Source organism: Octodon degus, unplaced genomic scaffold (genome assembly GCF_000260255.1).
Source record: "Octodon degus isolate 3935 unplaced genomic scaffold, OctDeg1.0 scaffold00263, whole genome shotgun sequence".
Lineage (NCBI taxonomy): Eukaryota > Metazoa > Chordata > Mammalia > Rodentia > Octodontidae > Octodon > Octodon degus.
In genome coordinates this window covers 2,410,850-2,430,942 of record NW_004524839.1, presented here as the reverse complement: position 1 = coordinate 2,430,942, position 20,093 = coordinate 2,410,850, and the positions used below count along the sequence as shown (strand labels likewise).

General features: G+C 46.6%; 1 protein-coding gene and 1 pseudogene across 2 annotated transcripts; both read left to right on the top strand.

The window, feature by feature from the left end:
* Positions 1 to 470: 470 nt before the first annotated feature.
* On the top strand, positions 471 to 17,787 carry Ppp1r3f (protein phosphatase 1 regulatory subunit 3F). 2 transcript variants are annotated; one of them, XM_004646274.3, is made up of 4 exons: positions 471 to 1,501; positions 10,765 to 10,820; positions 11,148 to 11,227; positions 15,461 to 17,787. In XM_004646274.3, exons 1-4 carry the CDS (start codon positions 501 to 503, stop codon positions 16,724 to 16,726), a joined length of 2,403 nt encoding a protein of 800 aa, XP_004646331.2. In that variant the 5' UTR covers positions 471 to 500; the 3' UTR covers positions 16,727 to 17,787. The 2 variants fall into 2 exon arrangements, with proteins under 2 accessions (XP_004646331.2, XP_004646330.1); XM_004646273.2 differs by having other exon boundaries at positions 11,145 to 11,227.
* Positions 17,788 to 18,303: 516 nt separating this feature from the next.
* LOC101559925 lies at positions 18,304 to 19,848 on the top strand (annotated as a pseudogene).
* Positions 19,849 to 20,093: the final 245 nt, after the last annotated feature.

The following is a 20,093-nucleotide window of genomic DNA, read 5'->3' as shown; positions in this document are numbered from 1 at the left end:
TCAATTGGTTGTATTCTGTCTCTGTTTTACGTCCCACAGCCTACGCAACCCGCGGATCTCCCACTTTTCTGGGTTCGCTTCTTGCTGAACCTTCGAAGGCCTGCAGCCATACCACTTTCTCTGCTGCCTACACTGCCACCTAGACTTCCCCTCTGCCTGCCCGACTGTGCTGTCTGCCCCCTGGGTCACACACCACCCCCACTCCAGCCGCCCCATTGATTGATTCCACACTCCTTCCGCCTCCCACCCCGCCCACTCTCGCGCGCCTCCATTGGCTGAGCGCTTCTTCTGCGCTTCATTCAGCGTGTGCGTCACTCACGCGCGGCTGCCCATTGGGTGTCTGCCCGACCAGTCTTCATTTCGCCACCTACGCTCCTCGTGAGCCCTACCCCCCCCCGCGCTGGCCTTCCCATTGGCTGGCCACCTCTTCGGGCCCTGCCCCCTCCGGTCCCACCGCCGGTGCCGTCGGTGCCGCCGCCGCCGCCGCCGCTGCCGCCGATATGGCGCGCATGGCCCCTGTGGAGCCCCCGCTGCGGCATCCCACGCCCCCCTCGCCGGCCGCGGGTGAGCCCCGCACCTCGGTCGAGGTGGCGGTGGCTCCGCGGAGGGTGCTTTTCGCCGACGAGGCCTTGGGGCTGCCGCTGGCGCAGCTACGCCGCTACCGGCCGTGGGGCGGGCCCGGGGCGGGCAAGATGGCGGCGGCGGCCGGGCAAGATGGCGGTAGCGGCGGGGCAGATGAGGACGACGACGGCGAGGATGGGGATGAAGGGGAGGAGGAAGAGGAGGCCTTTCTCGAGCCCTCACCGCCGTGCCCCGTCCCCGCTGGCGGGGGTTTTTACCTGGTGCCCACATTTTCGCTGCCGCCCGCGCCGGGCCGTCTGGAGCGCTTGGGTCGCGTCATGGTGGAGTTGGAGGCGCTGCTGCCACCTCCTGGAGCAGTCCCCGGGGGTTCCGGGGTGTGGGTGCCTGGGGGGCGCCCGCCTGTGCTGCGCGGGTTGGTGCGCGTGCTGAACCGCTCCTTCGAGAAGGCGGTGCACGTGCGGGCCTCCCACGACGGCTGGGCCTCCTTTTGCGACCACCCAGCGCGCTACGTCCCGCGCAGCCCGCCTGGGGCTGCAGCGGGAGGAACAGGAGCAGGAGATCCCATCCTGGATTCAGGTCTCGGCTTGGGCCCTGGCCAGGCGTCCACCTCCTCGCCCGACGACGGCGGCCGTACTGACCGCTTTGCCTTCCAGCTGCCCTTTGCTGAGGGCGCGGGCGATGGGGCGCGCCTCGACTTCGTGGTGCGCTATGAGACCCCCGAGGGCACGTTCTGGGCCAACAACCACGGCCGCAACTATACAGTTCTGCTCCGGATCGCACCCGCTCCCACACCCACTGATGCCGAAGGGCTGCCCCAGCAGCAGCAGCTGCAGCAGCTGGAGCCACAGCCTGAGTGCCAGGGTCCCGTGGAGGCTGAGGCCAGGCAGCTGAAGAGCTGCATGAAGCCGGTGAGGCGCAGGTAATGTCTGCCAGCGCCACCTCCGCCAACGCAGAGCTGTATACAGAGGGAGGACCAGCATCCTGGTCCAGGAATCCCTCAGGCCTGCTCTCCGGGACAGGGAGGAGGGTGCATTCAGTCAGCCAAAAAATAGTAGAAGCCAAACGTGTGCTTGTCACTGTTTAAATGCCTGGGATTTCATTCATTCATTTATTGAGTGCCACTGGTAAAGCCCTGAACAAGACAGACATCTTTCCTGCCCTCAAGGATCATATAAGGGTCCCGTGGGAGACAGTTTGAAGCAAGCAAGTAAACAGATAAATAGGGATAAGGTTAGCTGCTGAAATGCAAGGGAAATGGGATAGATTGGTAGGGAATGGCTGCTTAGGATATGGTGTTCAGAGAGCTTCTGAGGTGAATCCTGGATGGTGATAGGTTAGAGTTACAGGAGAGAGAGGTGGTAGATAAGGGAACAGGAAGGACTTATGACAAAGTGCTGTTTAAACTCAGTCATAAAAGATAGGGTGCAGTTCTGTACATATATGGAAGACGTGTGTTTTACGTAGGGGGAACAGCAAGTGCAAAGGTCCTGAGGCAGGGAATAGGCCTGGTGTGTATGATGGGCAGTGTGCTCGAGTGAGTGGGGAGAACTACAGCGACATGGTAGTGTGGACCAAAGAGCATACCAGTGGATGGTCGGGAATCTGAGCCCCATGTAACAGAGCAGGAAATCAGGGTTCCAGAAATGGAGAAACTGGTTGAGGAAGTGATGGCGCCTGGATTTTTCACTTCAGCCGTCTGACCTTGAAGCCTATATGCATTTTACTGTATGCTCTAATCTAGAATGAGGCCTCCTGCAGAGGTTAAGGTGTGAGGTCATACTTTCAGGGAAGCAGTGGCTTTGGGATAGGCAGATCCAGATGGAGGGTGGACTTGAAGCTCATGTTTCTTGCTTTGTGCCACGCCTCCTATAACCATTTAGAGGCTAGGAGAAAGAGCCAGTTTTCCCTGGGAGGCCTGAAAACAAGATTGTCCTAGCTTTCTGCTATTAAGGTATGAATTTTTTTAAGGGCTAAGCTTGATTTTTGCTGTAATTGTCTATAGCCTAGAATCAGTGGAGTCTCTCCAAAATGTGTACATTTTTCTGTTCCTGGGAGGGCTGAAAGTAGAAATAAGAAAGTGCTTTCTTTGGGCCTTGTGGGTGTTGGATTAGGAGCTGCTGGCCGCAGCAGGATTTTTGTGAGTTCTGCTGGTCCTAGTAAAGCCTTAGGCAGTGAGTGGTTCAGGAAGATCTTGCTTTTAGTTGGAGGGTGGATGTGCCTGAGTAAGTGAGTGAGAGTCTAAGGACTATTTACCAACTTGTGAGTTCCATGGGAGCCTGGACAGTTTAAAGGGGCTGGCATCATGGCTTTGCTTACAGCATTAAGAGTGCATTCTAGCATTAGATTGACTGTATTCAAATTCCAGCCCTGCCATTTAATTGGCTTTGTGAGTCTGGCCAACTCATTTAACCACATTGTGGCTCAGATGACCCTACCGTCGTGTGTAAAAGAGGTCATTTTGGTGCCTGCCTCACCGGATGTGAGTAAAAGTATTCAGAGCTGAGCCTACTTCAAAGTAGTACCATGGAGGTGTTAGTATTGATATGTAGGTACTCATGTACAAATTCCTCTCCTAAAAAGTCAGCTCTGCCCATCATCAGCTGTGTGGCCTTGACTCAGCTTCCTCATCTAAAGGAGATGAGGGCCATGCCTTGCTGATTTGGATATAGCAGACATGGGCAAGGTAACCAAGGCATGGTGATAGCTACAGAAAATAACAGTAGTCAGCATTTACTGAGCTTACTCAGAGCATTGGGTCTGTTCTGTCTAGCTATACATGCTGTGTGATGTAGATACTGTGATTATCCCCATTTAAGATAGGGGGACGTGGAGTTCAGAGAGGGGAGCCATCTTCCTCAGTCATTCAGTTAGTGAAGATGGGACCAGAGGAGAAATGCTAGAAATACTGATCCTCTTGAAGGCCTGGAAGGTCTAGGGCAAATTCGCAGTGCACCTCTCCTTTTACCTGTGCTTTGTGTTTTCTTGAGGTGTATCTGCATAAAGTGCACTCATCTCTAGTGTATGGCTCAGTGGATTTGTACCTATGTATGCACTTGTGTGGCTACTCCCCAGGTCAAGAGATTGAGTGGTTGTGGTGCCCCACAGCCGCCTTAATTTGTCACTTTGCCCAAGTTGTCATCCCAGCTGGCTGTCTTGGGAGCCGTGTCTGAAGATTTGACAATTTGGGTGATGGAGTTTGGTCATTTTCAAAAGTGTGAAAGGAAAGGAACAGAGAAATCAAAACCTTACTGGGCCAAGGTGGAAAGGGTGTTTTTCTTTAAAATACATGGGTGGTTTTAAGGAGAAATTGAAGCGCCCCATTTAGACAATTGTTTTGGTAACTGGCCCCGGGTCTGTGGTTCCTAACATGACTTGTGATACTATTTAAAGTGGGCAGATGGCTTTTTGATAGCGTCTTATCTTTTGATCTTAGTTCTTGCAAAGGGGAGGCTGGTGCTCATTGCAAGATCAGCGATAAGATTTTCTTTGTAGGTTTGGTGGCTTTCTTGGCGAGTACATTTCAACTTATTATTGTTTTAAAACCTGTATGGTATGGGGTGACTCGGAGTGCTGTTGAAGAATGGCTATCCCCCCAGGATCCAGCCCTCTGGGGAAATGGGGAAGGACCTCAGGGGACACCTTTACCTGTGGGAATCCCACTAGAGGGGCTTTAGGAAATGGTGGCTGCAGGTCCACGGTGCCCTGGGGATTGCTGTATCAGGTGGGGGCCTGGAAGGGAGTCTGTGGTGGACATTGAACTTTTCTTGCTTCGTAGAGCTAGACTTTTAGTAGCCTTCAGGCATAGAGATAATCCACCACCAAGCATTTATTGAGGGCCTACTATGTGCTTGGCACTGTTCTAGTTTCACGCAGGGAAAGTAGAGATGCAGATTGGTCCTAAGATAGACAAAGGCTTTTTGGTGGGCCTGTGTGAGACCTGCCTGAGCCCCTGCTCTTTGCTAGGGACTTTGCTGACTTTAGGTGAAATGAGAAGTCTCATTTTCTTTTGATAATAGTCTGTGTGAACTAGACTATTTTCACTCCCTCATTTCTGGATGAGTAAACTGAGACTCACACAGTCCAAAGTTCTAGACTGGTGTGAGTAGAAGACCTCCTGGTCTGCATTGGTTTAAGTATCTTTTTTTTTTTAAAGGTGAGGTCTTGCTGAGTAGTTAAGGCTGGCCTTGAACTCTGTGATCCACCTCCCTCTGCCTCCCCAGTGCTGGTATTACAGGCATGCACCACCATTCCCAGCTCCAGGTGTCCTAGTCTTAAAGACCAACCAACTCCTGACCCCCTTGTGTTCAAGCGTCCCCTTCCCCTGCCCTCCAATCTGGTCTCTAGTTATTAGTCTTATTTCATAAACTGTTCTCTGTTCTGGATCTCCTCTCACCATGGTCTTTCTGTTATTGCAAAGGACCTTACTCCTTCCTGCCATAGGGCCTTTGCTTGTGACTGTTTCCTTCACTAGGAATGTTTGTGTGGTTCCCCTTGCAGTCTCCTCCTGTGGACCTTTCAGTTTAGCTGAAACCTCCTTGGGTTCTCAGGCAAGCCCTGTTAGAGAATGCCATATAGCACAATAGATGAGCCTTGCCACAAATTCAGGATCATTTGCTACCTGTCCTGACAGTCCTACTCTTTTTCTGATCTGCTCTTATCTCCTCCCTCATGTGACATTTTTTTTTTGGAGACAGGGTCTCATGTAGTCCAGGCTGATCTCAAACTCCTGGTGGTCCTCCTGCCTCAGCCTCCTGAGTGCTAGAATCACAGGAATTCACCACCACACTTGGCCTATCTCATGTGACTTTCAAATGTTCTTTACCTTCAGACTTTACCTCCTGCTTCTAAAAACAGAATAGAAACCATAAGAACACAACTCTGCCACTTGCAGTTCCCAAGCCTGCACTCTTAATTTCCCTCCCCTCTGTTACAGGTAAGGAGAGGTCCTTTCACTCTTGGGCCAGTTCCCCACTGTGCTCCAGGGCCCCATTTTCTGTCCCTGGCTCTGAAATCTGACCTTATCAGCCCCTCTCTGTCCTGGCAGATTTTCTCCTGTCCTCACCTGATGCTATCTGATGACCCTTCCTCTGGCCAGGATCACTATCTCTGCTGACCCCACCTCTGCCTGGCCAGCACCCGGCACCCTCCCCCTTCACTGCAAACTGACCTAAGTGTTGCCTGAGGCTTCTCCACTAGCTCACCCGCACGTACACAGTCATCCATCCCAACATTGGCCAGATTTCACAAGAGGGTCTGCAGTGTTGTTGAAGTGTCTGGGCAGATACTCCTTCTCAAGATAGTTCCTTCCCTGGCCTGGAGACTATACTCTGCTACTTTTGCTCTGAACTTTCTGGCCCTTCTCCTTGTTCTTTCTTTCAGCCTCATGTATCCTAACTTGGTGTTTCTACCTTATTGAATCCCAAAGATTCCTCAAACTCACCTTATCTAGGGCTGCATTCATCACCTCCCCCACAAGGCTCTGGAGCCACCTCTTACATCCCTGCCTGCTTCCTTGCTTATTTTCTCAGCATCCTTCAGCCTTTGCTAGCTCTGTGCTTTGGGCCAGGGCACCTTGTTCTAGGGCACTCTACTTTTCTGAAGGTACTGACCTCAGTTTATAGTCAGACCTTCATTAGGGGATCACTGGATGACTAGACTGTAAGCTCCGTGAGGGGTAGGGACATGGTCTGCGTTTGGTCACCACTGTATTCTCACAGGCCGGCCATGGTGCCTGGCACTTAGCATGTGCTTAATAAATGTTTGTTGAAAGAATGAGTTTGAGTATTTTTTAATGTCTTCTTCCACACTGAATTGTGTTTCCTAGGTGGGTTTATTCACTGGTGTGTCTAGGGTCTGTCACTGGGTCCAAGGCACAGTAAGATCTCAGTGGGTTTTAGGTGCACCTAGAACTGAGTGGATGGGAACCAACTTGATATCCGAATCTGAGTTGGCCGCCTTAGGGGAAATGAGAGCCATTGAGTTGAAGCAGGATGGATCAGTGGTCATCTTAATTGTCTAGCGAGAGGACTGAATGTGAAAATGACTCCCTTTTATTCCATGGAAAGCTAGTAGGGTGTCATGGTTAAGGACAGGGATGTGGGTCTGATGCCACACACTTGAGTGACAGGGCTGGGCTTAGATCCTGTGAAGTCCTGCTTTAGTGCCCAAGTTGTTAACTGCTGTTCCAGGCCAGGTAAAGGTCCCACTGGCTGGGTAAACTGGGCAGATTGTTTTCCTCAGAGCCTCAGTTTCCTTTGGTGGGAATTTGGAAGGAATTATTGTCAAGCACTCTATAGATACTTTTCAGATATTTCCTTAGTCTACTCAATAGCCCACTGAGGTAGGTGTTACTATTACATTCCGTTTATAGATGAAGAAGCTGAGGCACAGAGAGGTTAACTTGCGTAAGGTCACAGCTGGTAGGTGGCCGAGCTGGTATTTGAAGTTGTATGTCCTGCCCATTTATTGAGATGCAAAATCAACTTACTGGGTTCAAACATTTAAAAGATATGTAGAAGCTGGTTTTGGTGGTGCACAGTTACAATCCTAGCACTTGGGAGGTTGAGGCAGGAGAATCCCAGTGAGTTCAGGGCCGGGCTAACCCACATAGTGAGACCCTGTCTTAAAAAGGCATAGAAAATACCAGAGTGCATCACAACATGTAGTAATGGTAAGTATTGTTTCATTCAAAGAACAACTTTTTCAGTTTTAGGTGTACATATACATTTACACTTGTGAGTACGCTAGATTATGATGTAAAATGGTTTTCTTATTGTGAACCGTGGCCAGAGAAGCATCACTACTATGAAAAAAGGGCAGGGCATGAACTCTCATATCCCCTGCTGACTTGTCCACAAGTCCCATAATCGAGGCTGACACAGTAGTTGGGAAAGCAAGGCAGTGTCCTACATAAGTTGGTGACTTTCACAGCTACCCATAAACCCCCTTTGAGAAAGCACATGGCCCAGGGTAACTGGGATTCCTAGTATTGGCGGCAGCTATCTGAACTGTTGGTTCTGTAGGAGAGTAGCAGCATCATCAGGTTGTCTCCATGAGAGCTGGGCTCTGCTGAGTTTCCCTTTGGGTTTCAGTGCCTGACCCACTTGTGGTTGGCAAAATTCTTTGAAGTCAGGAGCACTGGGGGTACTCAGAGGACTCGTGGCAGTGGTGACAGCAGTGATGTGACTGCTCTGAGAGCCTGTTTTGCTTTCCTCCAGGGGGTTTGTCTGCTTGCTTGCTCACTCTCTAGTTGGCAACTAATCTTTCTATCTTGCCTGGCCTAGGCTAGGGTCAGTGCCACCTCTTTCTAAAATTTTTCCCCTGGTCTCCTGGGGTCCTGTCTGAGGTCAGCAGCCATTAAGTTTCCAGATGATAGTAGGAGCTATCAGGGCCAGGAAATGTGTACAGGCCTGAGATGGCCCCTTCGTGGTGACACAGGCTTGATGAGTGTGTGTAAAATACACAAATGGTGCGTGTCCAGAATGTGCAGCAGTGTATGTCCTGGGCTTCTATTGCCCACAGCACCTGAGAGGATGCCACATGTCATTTGTGGGACTGGTGCCAAAAGGGTAGGTTTCTTTCTTGAAAATTAGCAGGTGCACTGTAAGTACAGTTTTGTTCTGAATCTTCCTCTGCACTTTTCTAAGAATCTCTCTTCTCTGTTACTGATCAGTGAGTCAGTATACATTTAGACTCAATTTTTCTTACTGTCCTCATTTTGATTGTAGTAACAGTTTAAAGGTTTTGCTGTCAAAGACTGGATATATTATATATATATGGTTTTTATTGAAGACTGTCTTCAAAGTGTACCTTCTTTGTATGCTATCAGTGTGGTATGTAGTCAGAGAGTGTAGAGATGCAATTTTTTAAGCCTGAGGTTCTGCATTTGTAAAAAGGGAAGGGTTCTCTGTTGAAGAATAGATATAAAGGTTTTCACATGACTTGGCATAATCAATGGAGAGGGCCCATGTTGGAGGAGGTGAATGATACAAGCCTGTTGCCTGATTTCATTTCTCTGACTTTAGAGGTTGAGAGAACAGCTTGTTTGCTTATGCTGTTTTGTGGATTTTAGAATGGACTCAGTTGCTTGGCTTGATTTTTGGATGTCCCCATCTTCTCACCTCCTTGGCTGTGGGAGAGAAGGCTAGGTGACTGAAGGATTTTTTTTTTTTTAGGTTTTTCTCTCCTTTAGCTGAATTGTAGAATCCTTTTCCTGCTGGGTGGGGGCTTCTAGAGTTCTATCTTTTTACTCTCATATCTATGAATTTGTAGTGGCTTTTGAAAGCTTGGTTATCGTGCATATCAGGACTGGGCCAGATGGGAGGGAGACTTGTCCCGCTCCTGGAAGGAGAGATGGCTCTCTATTTGGGGGTATTTTTGAAGACATCCTAGGAAGATGATTTTGTTTTAAACAGTGACACTTGGAAGAAATCGTGTTGAGCCACAAATGCAAAGGCTTGAATTTTAGACCTGCTGAGGGGCTGCTGTGGGACCAAGGCAGTTTGCTCTGAACCTCCCTTTCTCTTCCGTGGTGTATAGGAAGCACCCACTTCTGATTCTGTAGTGTTTGATTCAAATACCTCTTTGGTGGTGTGCTTGAGTCCTAGACCACAAGGATGGACTGTCCCTTCCAAAGCTTCAAGACTAGATCCATATACTGTACGTGGTTCAAACTTCCTCCTCAAGGTTCATAAAAAGTTCTTACAGCCACTCTGTGTCTGGTGGTCTCCCAGCTGCTGGTCCCATGGAGGCAGGGTAACTGGGAATGAATATGGGTAGAGAGACATATCCAGAGAAAAACCTGTAGTAACCATTTCTAGAAAGAGTTGGAGATAGGGCTGGGTAAAACTCCAGCTTCCCTCATCCAAGAAGTGGCAGAGTTTTGGTTAAAAACCAGAAGGCCTGGGTTTTGGTTCTGTTTGTGTGACCTTGAGCCACTTACTCAGCCTCCGTTTCATCATTGTAAGCTAGAAATAATTGCACCCCTGTTTCAAAGGATTAGAAGTATCTGGCTGCTAGGGGGCAGTGAGGAGTGATGTGTGTGAAGCATGTAGACCAGAGCCTAATGCCGTAGTACTATGTGTAGGTCAGCTAGTGATGTTCTCTTCCCGAGAAGGCCATTGATTAGGTGTTTTCATAAAGTAGGAGCTGTTTCCCCAAATGGCAGTGTCAGTCACCGCATAGGAAGCAAAAGATCTGAGCAATTTCCTCAGCTCCCCTCAGGTCTCTGCATAATCAGTGCTTCCCTCGTTTGCCTTATCTGTACACATTTGCTGCTCATATGTGAGAACAGGAGCAGTATTGCCTCCATGAGTAGACCTTACCCCTGGCAGGATCTGACATACGCTTGCCTTGTGTGATTCAGGAATCTGGCTTTGGTGAGGAAGGAGCAATAAGACCATTAAATACAGTCCTGTGATTTAAGCCAAGCTCTGTACCAGGCTCTGGTGTCTGCCTTTCCATTCTCATTGTTCTTGATTCCCTTGTGCCTGACATGCACATCCTGGCTCCCCTGTACTCCATATTACAGCTATGAAGGTGATGTAACCTGGCAGGCTGCTAGGGTGCCCCCCCAGGCCTCTCTGATACCCTTTCCATTTTTTTTTCTTTCTTCCCTCTGTTGTTCCCTGTGCCCTATAGCCTTCTCATCTGCCCTTGGGTGAGATGACTTCCTCCGCAGCCAGGGATGTACCCCCAGACTTGGTGATAAAACTGCGTGGCACTGTTTTCTGAAGTTTGCCAAATAAAAGAAACAATGTAGTTGGTCAGTTGGAAGGGAATAGCTATATAAGTTATGACAAACCCATATGATGTGAGTATTAAGCAGCTGTTTTCAATGTTTGCAAAAGTCTATAATGATGTTTCTTACTGTTAAATGGACAAACCCTGCTGCGAAAAGATGTTTACAAACTCTAAAATGAAAATTGCCAGGATAGTGTTTGTGGGTGTCTTTGACTGATTTGTGATTGTTTTCTACATCTTTTATACTTTCCTATATTGTTTAAAATTTCTAAAACACGTATTTAAGACTTTCATGGTCAAGGAATAAAAGGAGGCAATAGAAGTGAAAGCAACAGCTTTCAGGTAAAGATGGACCACCACAGAGGTGCAGAAGGTGCCCCTGGTGGCATCACTGACCGCCCGGTGTGCTGTACCCAATGCGCTCTCTCTTGTGCCCCACAGGCTTCCTGAGGAGGAGCTGAGGATGAGCACCGGAGATGACCACACCCCTGCTGGGGGTAAGCACCTGAAAAACGGAGCCTCCTAGCTCTATTTTAATGTCTCAGTTTTTTTGCTTGTTTGGTCCAAGGCCTTGCATGGACTAGGAGAGTGCACTACCATTGAGCTATAGCTCTTAACTCTTCTAGCCTCTTTGTACCATTTATTTCTTCTTCTTCCTTTTCTTTCTGTAAAAAAGAATGCCCTCCCCCCCATAGCCACCCTTGGACTGCCTCAGAAAGCTTTGAAAAACTGCCAATTGGCTAGGCTAGCAGATTTTTTAAAAAAAAATCAAGCCTGCTTACATGAATCTTCTGCCCCAAACTGCCCCCTCTTCTCTTCAGCAGAGCATCCTGATGTACAGGAGTCGTTGGGTTCCCTGGTGGCCCCCACCCCTCTCCGTCCATGGCCCCAGATGACACTTCAGGTAAGTGGGCCCTGTACCTCAGGGTGGATGACTCACAGTGGTGATAGAGCCAAATAACTGAGTTTATCCTAGGTTGGTGGACAGTCACAGACACTGGAAGCTGATGGGGAGGGGGAAAATGCAGTAATTCGCCTTGGGTTAGAGGAATTTCAGTTGTTAATTTAGCAAATATTTAAGGAGCACTTGCTCTGTATTATAGATACTAGAAATGTAGTCAGCAAAAATGTTGTATAAGGTTTACTTATTAGTGGGGTGAGATATGATAAAATAGCAATTAAAATATATGGTATTTTAGATGAGGACAAGTGCTCGCTAAAGGAAAAATTAAAGGGATGGGGGTGGGGAGAGCAAGAGTGAGAGGGTGAGAGGGAAAGAAAATGTTTACAACTTTAGATTGGCCTAGGAAGGCCTTAGTGATAAGTGAGATTTGAGAGATCTGAAGGTAAGGGAGAGAGCCACATGGATAACCAGGCGGGGTATTGGGGTGTGCAGAGCCCCTGAAGTGTGAGCACCAAGGCCGAGATTTTCTAGGCACAGTGAGTGAGGGCAGTATGGTGGGGATGAGGTCCGGGAGGTGGTAAAGCAGATTAGGTGGGGCCTCCTGGACCATGGTATGGACTTTAGCTTTATTCAGAGGGAGGAGCCACAGGAGGGTGTTGAGCAAGTAAGGTTTAACAAACTCCCTTAGGCAGTGATCTGGAAAATAAGATTGTTGGGGAGGAGGGAAGAGGAAGCCTTGAGGAGACCACCGATGATGGTAGCAGGGGCGGCAGAGGAACTCCAAAAGGGTGTGTGTGTGTGTGTGTGTGTGTGTGTGTGTGTGTGTGTATTTTAACTTTTCATTACAATGATGTTCAAATGTAGAGACTCACACCATTACCCAGTTTCAACACATATCACTATGCAGCCATTCTTATTTTATACCCTTACCTTCTCTCCTTCCATTTCTTTTTTTTTTTTTTTTTTAAATTTTATTATATGGAAAAAATAAAACAAAATTTCATACCAACATAATAGGAGGATCGCAAGAGTTAAGATATTGCATAGTTATCTTCAAAGTAGGTACTCAGAGTATAAAATATGGGCATAAAAAATTCTGCAAACAGTATTACCACAAACCTTACTTTTCAACGAACTAAGAGAAACTAGTAGTATAACTGTCTCATATACTTTTCCTCTTCCTTCTTTTCCCATTTCTGCCAAACTTGTTCCTCTTTGCTTTTTGTTTGGTTGGTTTGGTTTCGCTCTCTCTCTTTCTCTTTTTTTTTTTTTTTGGCAGAACCGGGGATTGAACTCAGGCCCCTGTGCTTGCCAGGGAAGTGCTTATTCCACTGAGCCATCTCCCGGCCCCTTCCTCTTTGCTTTTTAACAATTTCTTCCCACTTCGCAATATCTAGTGTACATATTGATCTTTATTTACTCTTTCATTTTCTCACACTAAGGAGACAATTTGATGTTTATAAGTATGAGTCTGATTTATTTCACTTATGAGTATGGTCTCAAGTTGCATCCATTTACTTATAAAAGTTTCCAGTTTATCCCTCTTTATGGCTGAGTACTCCATTGTATAAAAATACATCTTTTTTTAATCTAGTCTTCAGTTGATGGGCATTTGGGTTGTTTCCAAGATTTAGCCATTAAAAATTGTGTTGCTACAAATATGGGTGCGTGTATATCACTGTGGTATGATATTTTTAGTTCCTTTGGGAAGATGTCCGAAAGGGGAATAGCTAGGTTGAATGGGACCTCTAACCCTAGTTTGTTTAGGAATCTCCACACTGATTTCTACAATGGTTGCACCAGTCTACACTTCCACCAGCAATGGAATTATTTTATTTATTTATTTGTTTATTATTATTATTATTTATTTATTTATTTTTTTTTTTTTGCAGTACTGGGGATTGAACTCAGGACCCTGCACTTGCCAGGCAAGTGCTTATTCTACTGAGCTATCTCCCTGGGGCCCAGGATTCTTGATTGTTTGTTTTTGTTTTTTGCAGTACTGGGGATTGAACTCAGGACCTTGCACTTGCCAGGCAAGCACTTATTCTACTGAGCTATCTCCCTGGCCAGTGGAATTATTTTAAAAAAAAGTCCAGACACCCTCTCATTCACAAACAGTGCAGTTGGTATCTCAGAAAATTAAATTAAGAATTATTAAAAAAAGCCACCAGACAACAAGAACACAAAACCCAAAACTCAATCACAGTACTATTACTACACTTCTGAAAATTAACACTATTGTTTCAGACTTCATATCAGGAAATATTCGGTCGTCAGTGTTCCACCTTTCTGATCTCATAAGTGTTCTAAGATTTAAGCCAGGTTGACATGTTGGTTGATATGTTTCTTCAGATTTTGTCATCTCCATTTCCTTTCCTTGCCATTTGTTTGTTAAACCCCATTTATCCTGCAATGTTTTCCACAGTGTGAATTTGGCTGATAGTGTCCAGGTGGAAATATGTTTCTTATTTTAGTTTTTATTCATTAATTTTATTTAATCGGTCTTTTATCTAATTTAACAAATTTAGTAAACCATTGATTTTATTCCTTTCTTAAATATAATCTATTATGATTAAATTGGGTTAAATAGAATTGAGTCCTTTTAATTCTATTATTCCCACTTCTTTTACTAGCTGGAAAGAAAATCTTGCTCACATCAACTGCTTGGCTACATTGAGGCCTAATTTATACAAGATGCTGGGTGTAGTGGTGCATGCCTGTAATCCTAGCACTTAGGAGGCTGAAGCAGAAGAGTCATTGTGAATTAGAGACCAGCCTGGGCTACGTAGTAAGTTCAGGGTGAGCCTGAACTACATGTTGCTATCAAAACAAAACAAAACAAAAAACTGAAACAAAGCACCTTTACACAGGAAGTTCTGTGTAAATACTTAATTTTCTCCCTTATGCTTACTAGTATTGGAAAAAAAATGAACTTCTCCAAAGTTCTTTGATCAATCAAAGGATTTTTGGTTTTGGTGCATTATGAATTTATTGATTCTAAAAGCACTTGGTAACTTTCAGCCCATTACATTTATAATTATTATTTTTTTGTTTTGTTGTGACAGAGTTTCATTATGTGGTTCAGGTTGACCTTGAACTCACTTTGTAACATATGCTGGCTCGAACTCACGGTGATCCTCCTGCTTCAGCCTCCAGAGTGCTGGGATTACAAGCATAGGTCACTATGTCTGGTCATTTATTAATTTTATTTATTTATTTGGTTTTTTTGAGACAGGGTCTCACTATGCAGTTCAGACTGATCTTGATCTCCCTATGTAGCCCAGGCTGGTCTTCAACTCACTGTGATCCTCTTGTTTCAGCTTCCCGAGTATTGGGATTATAGGTGTATACAACCATGTCTGACTTGCATCTGTTATTTTTTTATTTTCTTGTGGTACTGAGGGTTGAATGAGGTCTTGTGTACTAAGGTACATCCCTATCCCTCTTTTTCATTTTTTGAGACAGAGTCTTGTTAAGTTGCTCAGGCTTGGCTTGAACTTGTGATTTTCCTCCCTCAACTTCCTAGAGTGCTGGGACTTCAGGTGTGTGGTTCACATCTGACTCATTTATTAACTTTTTTTTTCATTTATTAACTTTTGATGCTTAAATTTGATCTCTCCCTGCCCAGTAAGAACATATTTTGATTGTCTCTTATCTTTTACCTCCTCCTCCTCATTTGGTGAATCCTTCCTGACATCCTACTATGATAATATATCCCTGGCTCAATCTGTACTTTGCCCAACCCCAAACCTGCCAAGAAGTGTGTAGTTCTCTAAGGAGCCCTGGTTCCTTTTAGTGTAAAATAGTGTCTAGAGACCCACATCTGAGGGCTTTTATGGGTTGTTACTAGATCAGTTACTGTGGGCCTTTTCCAGAGACAGAGCTAGGAAATAAATCATTCAAAAGAAAAATGTGTCATGAATTCATACAGATTTTCTGGCTATGTTTGCAGGTAAACTAACTGTATGTCCTGGTAATTACCTAGCAAAGATTGCTGCCCACTGGGTGCCTTAGATTCATCACCTGTAGAACCCCTTTTACTCTTATCTAATTTTATTTTTAATATAGGTGGCAGTCTTTGGAGTTTAGAGAAGTACTGAGGATTCTTCAAGGCATTTTTATTTGGAAATCCTTGTCTGGTTCACGCCAGGTTTTACTATTTCTGTTTGTCCCATTCCCTTCTCTAATTCATTCATTTTCTTTTTCTCCCCACCTGCATCATGGCTCCAGGTTTCTGAAGTTAGAGTGACTGGCAGCTCCCCAGAAGAGGGTGACATCTCCAGAAGCTGTCCACCTGTGGCTTTTACAGAGATCCCTCAGGCACCAGCCATCAGGATCCCCCCTTCCACCGCATTCTGTGGCCTGGGTGGCTCTCCAAGGGACCAGGCCTCAGGGCCCGATATAAGTGAGGGAGCCAGCGGGCCATTCCTGCAACCCAGCCAGCACCAGGTGGAGGCCACGTGGGAAACGGGGGATATGATGAATGAGCCCACTGAGGGCCTGGGGGTCGTGAGCGGGTTGGAGGAGCTGCTTGGTGAAGACACCATCGACCAGGAGCTGGAGCAGCTCTACCTGTCCCACCTGAGCCGTCTGCGGGCTGCTGTGGCTGCAGGTGGGGCAGGAGGCAGTGGGGAGGGCCCCACTGATGGGGGAACCTCTCCCAGCCATCCCCTAGGCATGCTCACGGACCGTGACCTGATCCTGAAGTGGCCTGGCCCCGAGCGGGCCCTGAACAGTGCCCTGGCTGAGGAGATCACGCTGCACTATGCACGCCTGGGGCGTGGTGTGGAGCTCATCAAGGACACTGAGGACCCTGATGATGAGGCGGAGGGTGAAGAGGGGGTCTCTGTCATTCCCTCTAGCCCTGAGGGAGACAGCCCCAAGGAATCTCCTCCAGAAATCCTCTCTGGGGCCCGCTCTGTGGTAGCCACTATGGGCGATGTGTGGCTTCCATGGGCAGATGGCTCAGGATGTGACGGCCCTGTACTTCTGGCTACAGAGGGTCAGTTTGCTGGAGATTCAGAGAAAGGGATGGGCAAGGATACCAACTCTTTGCACACGAATAGGGTCATAGGTGGAGTGACCAGCTCCCTAGGAAGGGCTGGGACACAAGCCCAGATGGAGGTTACCACTGAGGGGGCAAGCAGCTCAGATATTCCACTTGGCAGTGAGCCAGGTGCTCCGGCCCTTCTGCAGGAGCAGAATCCCACCCTTCCTGGTACCTTGGGGGCTGAAGTCAGTGTGTCTGGTGTGGCCAGACCTCATGCAGTCTCCCAGGATGAAGAGGGTGCAGGTCCCAGCCTTGAGCCCCCAGAGAGGTCTCCCACACTAGAAGGCCCTGCAGAATGTGTGTATGGCTTGCCGCCTCAGCTCCGGGGGCCCTTGACCCAGACTCTGGGAGTCCTGGCTGGGCTAGTTGTGGTCCCTGTGGCTCTGAACAGTGGTGTGTCCCTCCTGGTGCTTGCGCTGTGCCTCTCTCTGGCCTGGTTCTCGTAGGCTGCTTGTGGGGTTAGCAGAACAGGTTTTTCCTCTCTGGGATCTGGGGAAGGGCAGCCCCTCTACCATCCCAGAGGGTTGAGATGGAAATGTATAGCCTGTGTGGTGAGAGACCTTGGTCCTTTGCTTCTGAGAATGCTGGACTGAAGAGAGACCTTCCTGTCCCTCGGCTCTCCAGGCCACATGGGGCATTCTCTAGTGATACCTATGGTGAGGAGCAGGGGACAGTGGATGGTATAAGTAAGACAAATTTTTAAAATGGAACCAGGCATGTCCCCTTTCCCCCACCCCCTGAGCCTGTATTTATTTTTGTATAATTCTCTGGATGAGGGAGAGTGGTCATGAGCTGGTCTTGGGGCACAATTACCCAGAGATATATTTATTAACAGCCAACCTGTGCAACCTGCTGGAGCTTTATTTTTAATTTAATTTATATAGAGTACCTATTATTATATGCCACAATAGAGCTCTATGAGAAATGACGTGTCTTGCTGTGCAGTGGTCTCCTGTTTGGGCCCGAGCATACAGGGTGGTCACATTCTGGGGAGGATCATGCTGGGGAGTATGGGGCAGATGTGACCACACCTGCTGCTGCTGCTGCTGCTTCAATATGTCCTTGAGGATCTGTGTCTCCTTATCTCATGGTCCTAATACATGTGGTCCTTTGATCTTTCACATTTTGCCTGTGGGAGCCTGCCTGTGTGTATATGGATGGTGGTGGGAGTCAAGGAGGAAGAGCGGTGGCCACATGAGGGTTTGGTGTCAGTCACAGGGCTGCAGTGGTAGCTCTAGTTAGTTGTGGATATGGAAATATCAGTCTTGAATCAGCCACAAGATTTTGAGGTTAATGAAAAAACAGCCTTTGACACCAGCAAGAAGATTCCTCCAACCCAAAGATAGGAAGGCCTCAGAAAGGACAGAGGAAATAATGTACTGTGAAAAATTCACATCAGAGTTGCTGTCCACAGACATTGCATATCTACTCAAAAGATGAAACCCAGAAGCTTTGAAAGAAAGGACAGATGTATTTATTGCATGTAAATAAAAAACTGCATAGTGAAATAAAACACCATATATTTATTTACTGACCTTTACAGCAAAAGTTCTTAAAATAACCATAGCCACTTTCTCTCCAGTTCTTCACTCCTCAGTGCCCCAATTCCTTTCTGAAATAGCACCATGGTGGTTTTCCGCCTAACCACTTAAGAGAAAGTGAAGTCACTGATAGTGTCCACACTGTTACAGCAGCAGTAGTCTCAGTCTCATCTTCCGTGATTTCTTGGCACCATTTGGCACAGTTGAGCTTTACCTTGCAGTCCTTTCTTCACTTGGTTTCTGGGGTGCTACACTCCTCCTTCCACACTGGTCTCTTTTCTAGAACAGCCCCAACACACTGTAGGTACTCAGTCTGTGCCCACTGAATGAAATACATGAGGGGACAAACAGATGTGTGTATGAGCAACATGCCTAGAGAGCTTAGCTGGTCACTCAGTGCAGCTCCATAAATGCTGATTGGCAGCCTCTGCTGTGCCCTGTGGACACAGGGAGGTACTTAGAGTCCAATGGTGGTTGCAGACATGGAAACAGAGTCTCAGTACAGTGTGGTCAGCACAGTAACAGTGCAGAGACTCGAAGTTTTGGAGGAAATGATGCCTGGTTATTTTCAAAATCAAGGAATTTAGTGCAGGGGAGGAGGGGCAGTCTAGTAAAGGAAGCAGTGCAGTGCAGAGTCTGGAAGCCAAGAACAGCTAGTGAGCAATTCAACACACCTGTGCCTTACTCTTTTTCAAGGGAAGTCTTTCAAGGAGGGCATCCAACAATTTTGTCAAATATCAACATCCAAATGTGTCTATGGCCTTCCACTGATGTGGTAATTTGATGATTGTCTGAAGAAGCAGTGCCAATTTGTTAGTAACAGTAGATAAAATGGATAAATCACTACAGACATACAACTTGCCGAAGTGTATCAAAAGGAAATAGAAAACAAGTACTTTTATAACCATTTAAAGAAATAGAACAGGTAGCCGAAATGTTCCTACACAGAAACTCTGGAGCCAGATGGCTTCATTGTTGAAATATCCAAGATACAAATACCAATTTTACAAAAGCAATTGCAGGGTATAGAAACATGCCCAGTTCATTTTATGGGGCTAATGTAACCTTGATATTAAAACCTGATAAGTAAAAAATAATAAAACAACTTCAAGAATATAGAGGCAAATATTTAAAACCAAATGATGTCCAACGTATTTTTAAAAGTGACCAAGTTGGGTTTAATCCCAATATCAAATGTAACTTAATGTTTGAACTCAACATAATTGGCATCATTAGCGCATTAAGGGAGAAAACTACAATCATCTTGATATATAAGGAGAACAAAACAGTAAAATGAAATTTCTTGTTTGTGGAGGGCATCTACAAAGATTTTTTTTTTTTTACTATCTAAAGACAATACAAACTAGTTAAAAAAAAGACCATTAGAAATGATACAGAACTTCCCCAAATAAAACAACAGGAATTCAACAAGGGGGCAAAGATTTATAGTGAGGAGAAACCTGTCAGCTTCCCACAAGTGAAGATGAGGAAGGGTGCTCTGCACGTCCTTGATCATGGAGTGCTTGGCTCATCCTGGCACACTCAGCTTGGCTGCTGGAGCTGCTTGTGGTGTGTGCCTGGGCTGGAGCCTCTGAGTTCACTTTGGGATGGTCCCTAAAAACTTGACCAGGAGACAAACATACACTAGAACTGAAGCAAGCATCTTGGGAGAGAGTGGGGAATACAAAATGGTTCTTGTGGTCCAAAATGACTTAAAGATGGGAAAAGGAAAACTCACTGCCCAGTGTTCTCATGCTGCTGTTTCTGCCTACAAGCAAATTCTAAAGAGAAATCCTAAAGTGCTCAGGGAGTGGGAATACTGTGGACAGCCCAAAGAGGTGGTCAAAGCTCCTGATGAAGCCCTGACTGAATTACTGACCCATGCAAAAATGCTAGGGCTGATTGTAAGTTTAAGCCAAGATACCAGACGTACTCAGATTGAACCGGGTTCTTGGACTGTCCTAGGAATTGGGCCAGGACCAGCAGACCTAATTGACGAAGTTACTGGTCACCTAAAACTTTGCTAGGTGCGCTTTTGTATGACTATGATCCTATCACAGGTATTTGAAGACTGTCAAATTCTAACAATAAAAGTTAAATTTCTCCTAAAAAAAGATTTATAGGGGCTGGAGAGATGGCTCAGTGGAATAAGCGTTTCCCTGGCAAGTGCAAGGGCCTGAGTTCAATCCCCAGTTCCACAAAAAAAAAAAAAAAAAAGAAGATTTATAGTGAACTACATACTTCAAAGTGTAATGTGTAGAGCTTTGACATT

Excerpts from the sequence above, each read along its gene's own strand:
- Ppp1r3f (XM_004646273.2), top strand. The coding sequence starts at position 501 with ATGGCGCGCATGGCCCCTGTGGAGCCCCCGCTGCGGCATCCCACGCCC. Across the intron at positions 1,502-10,764 it reads ATGAAGCCGGTGAGGCGCAG|GCTTCCTGAGGAGGAGCTGA; the intron begins GTAATGTCTGCC and ends TGTGCCCCACAG. Across the intron at positions 10,821-11,144 it reads TGACCACACCCCTGCTGGGG|CAGAGCATCCTGATGTACAG; the intron begins GTAAGCACCTGA and ends TCTTCTCTTCAG.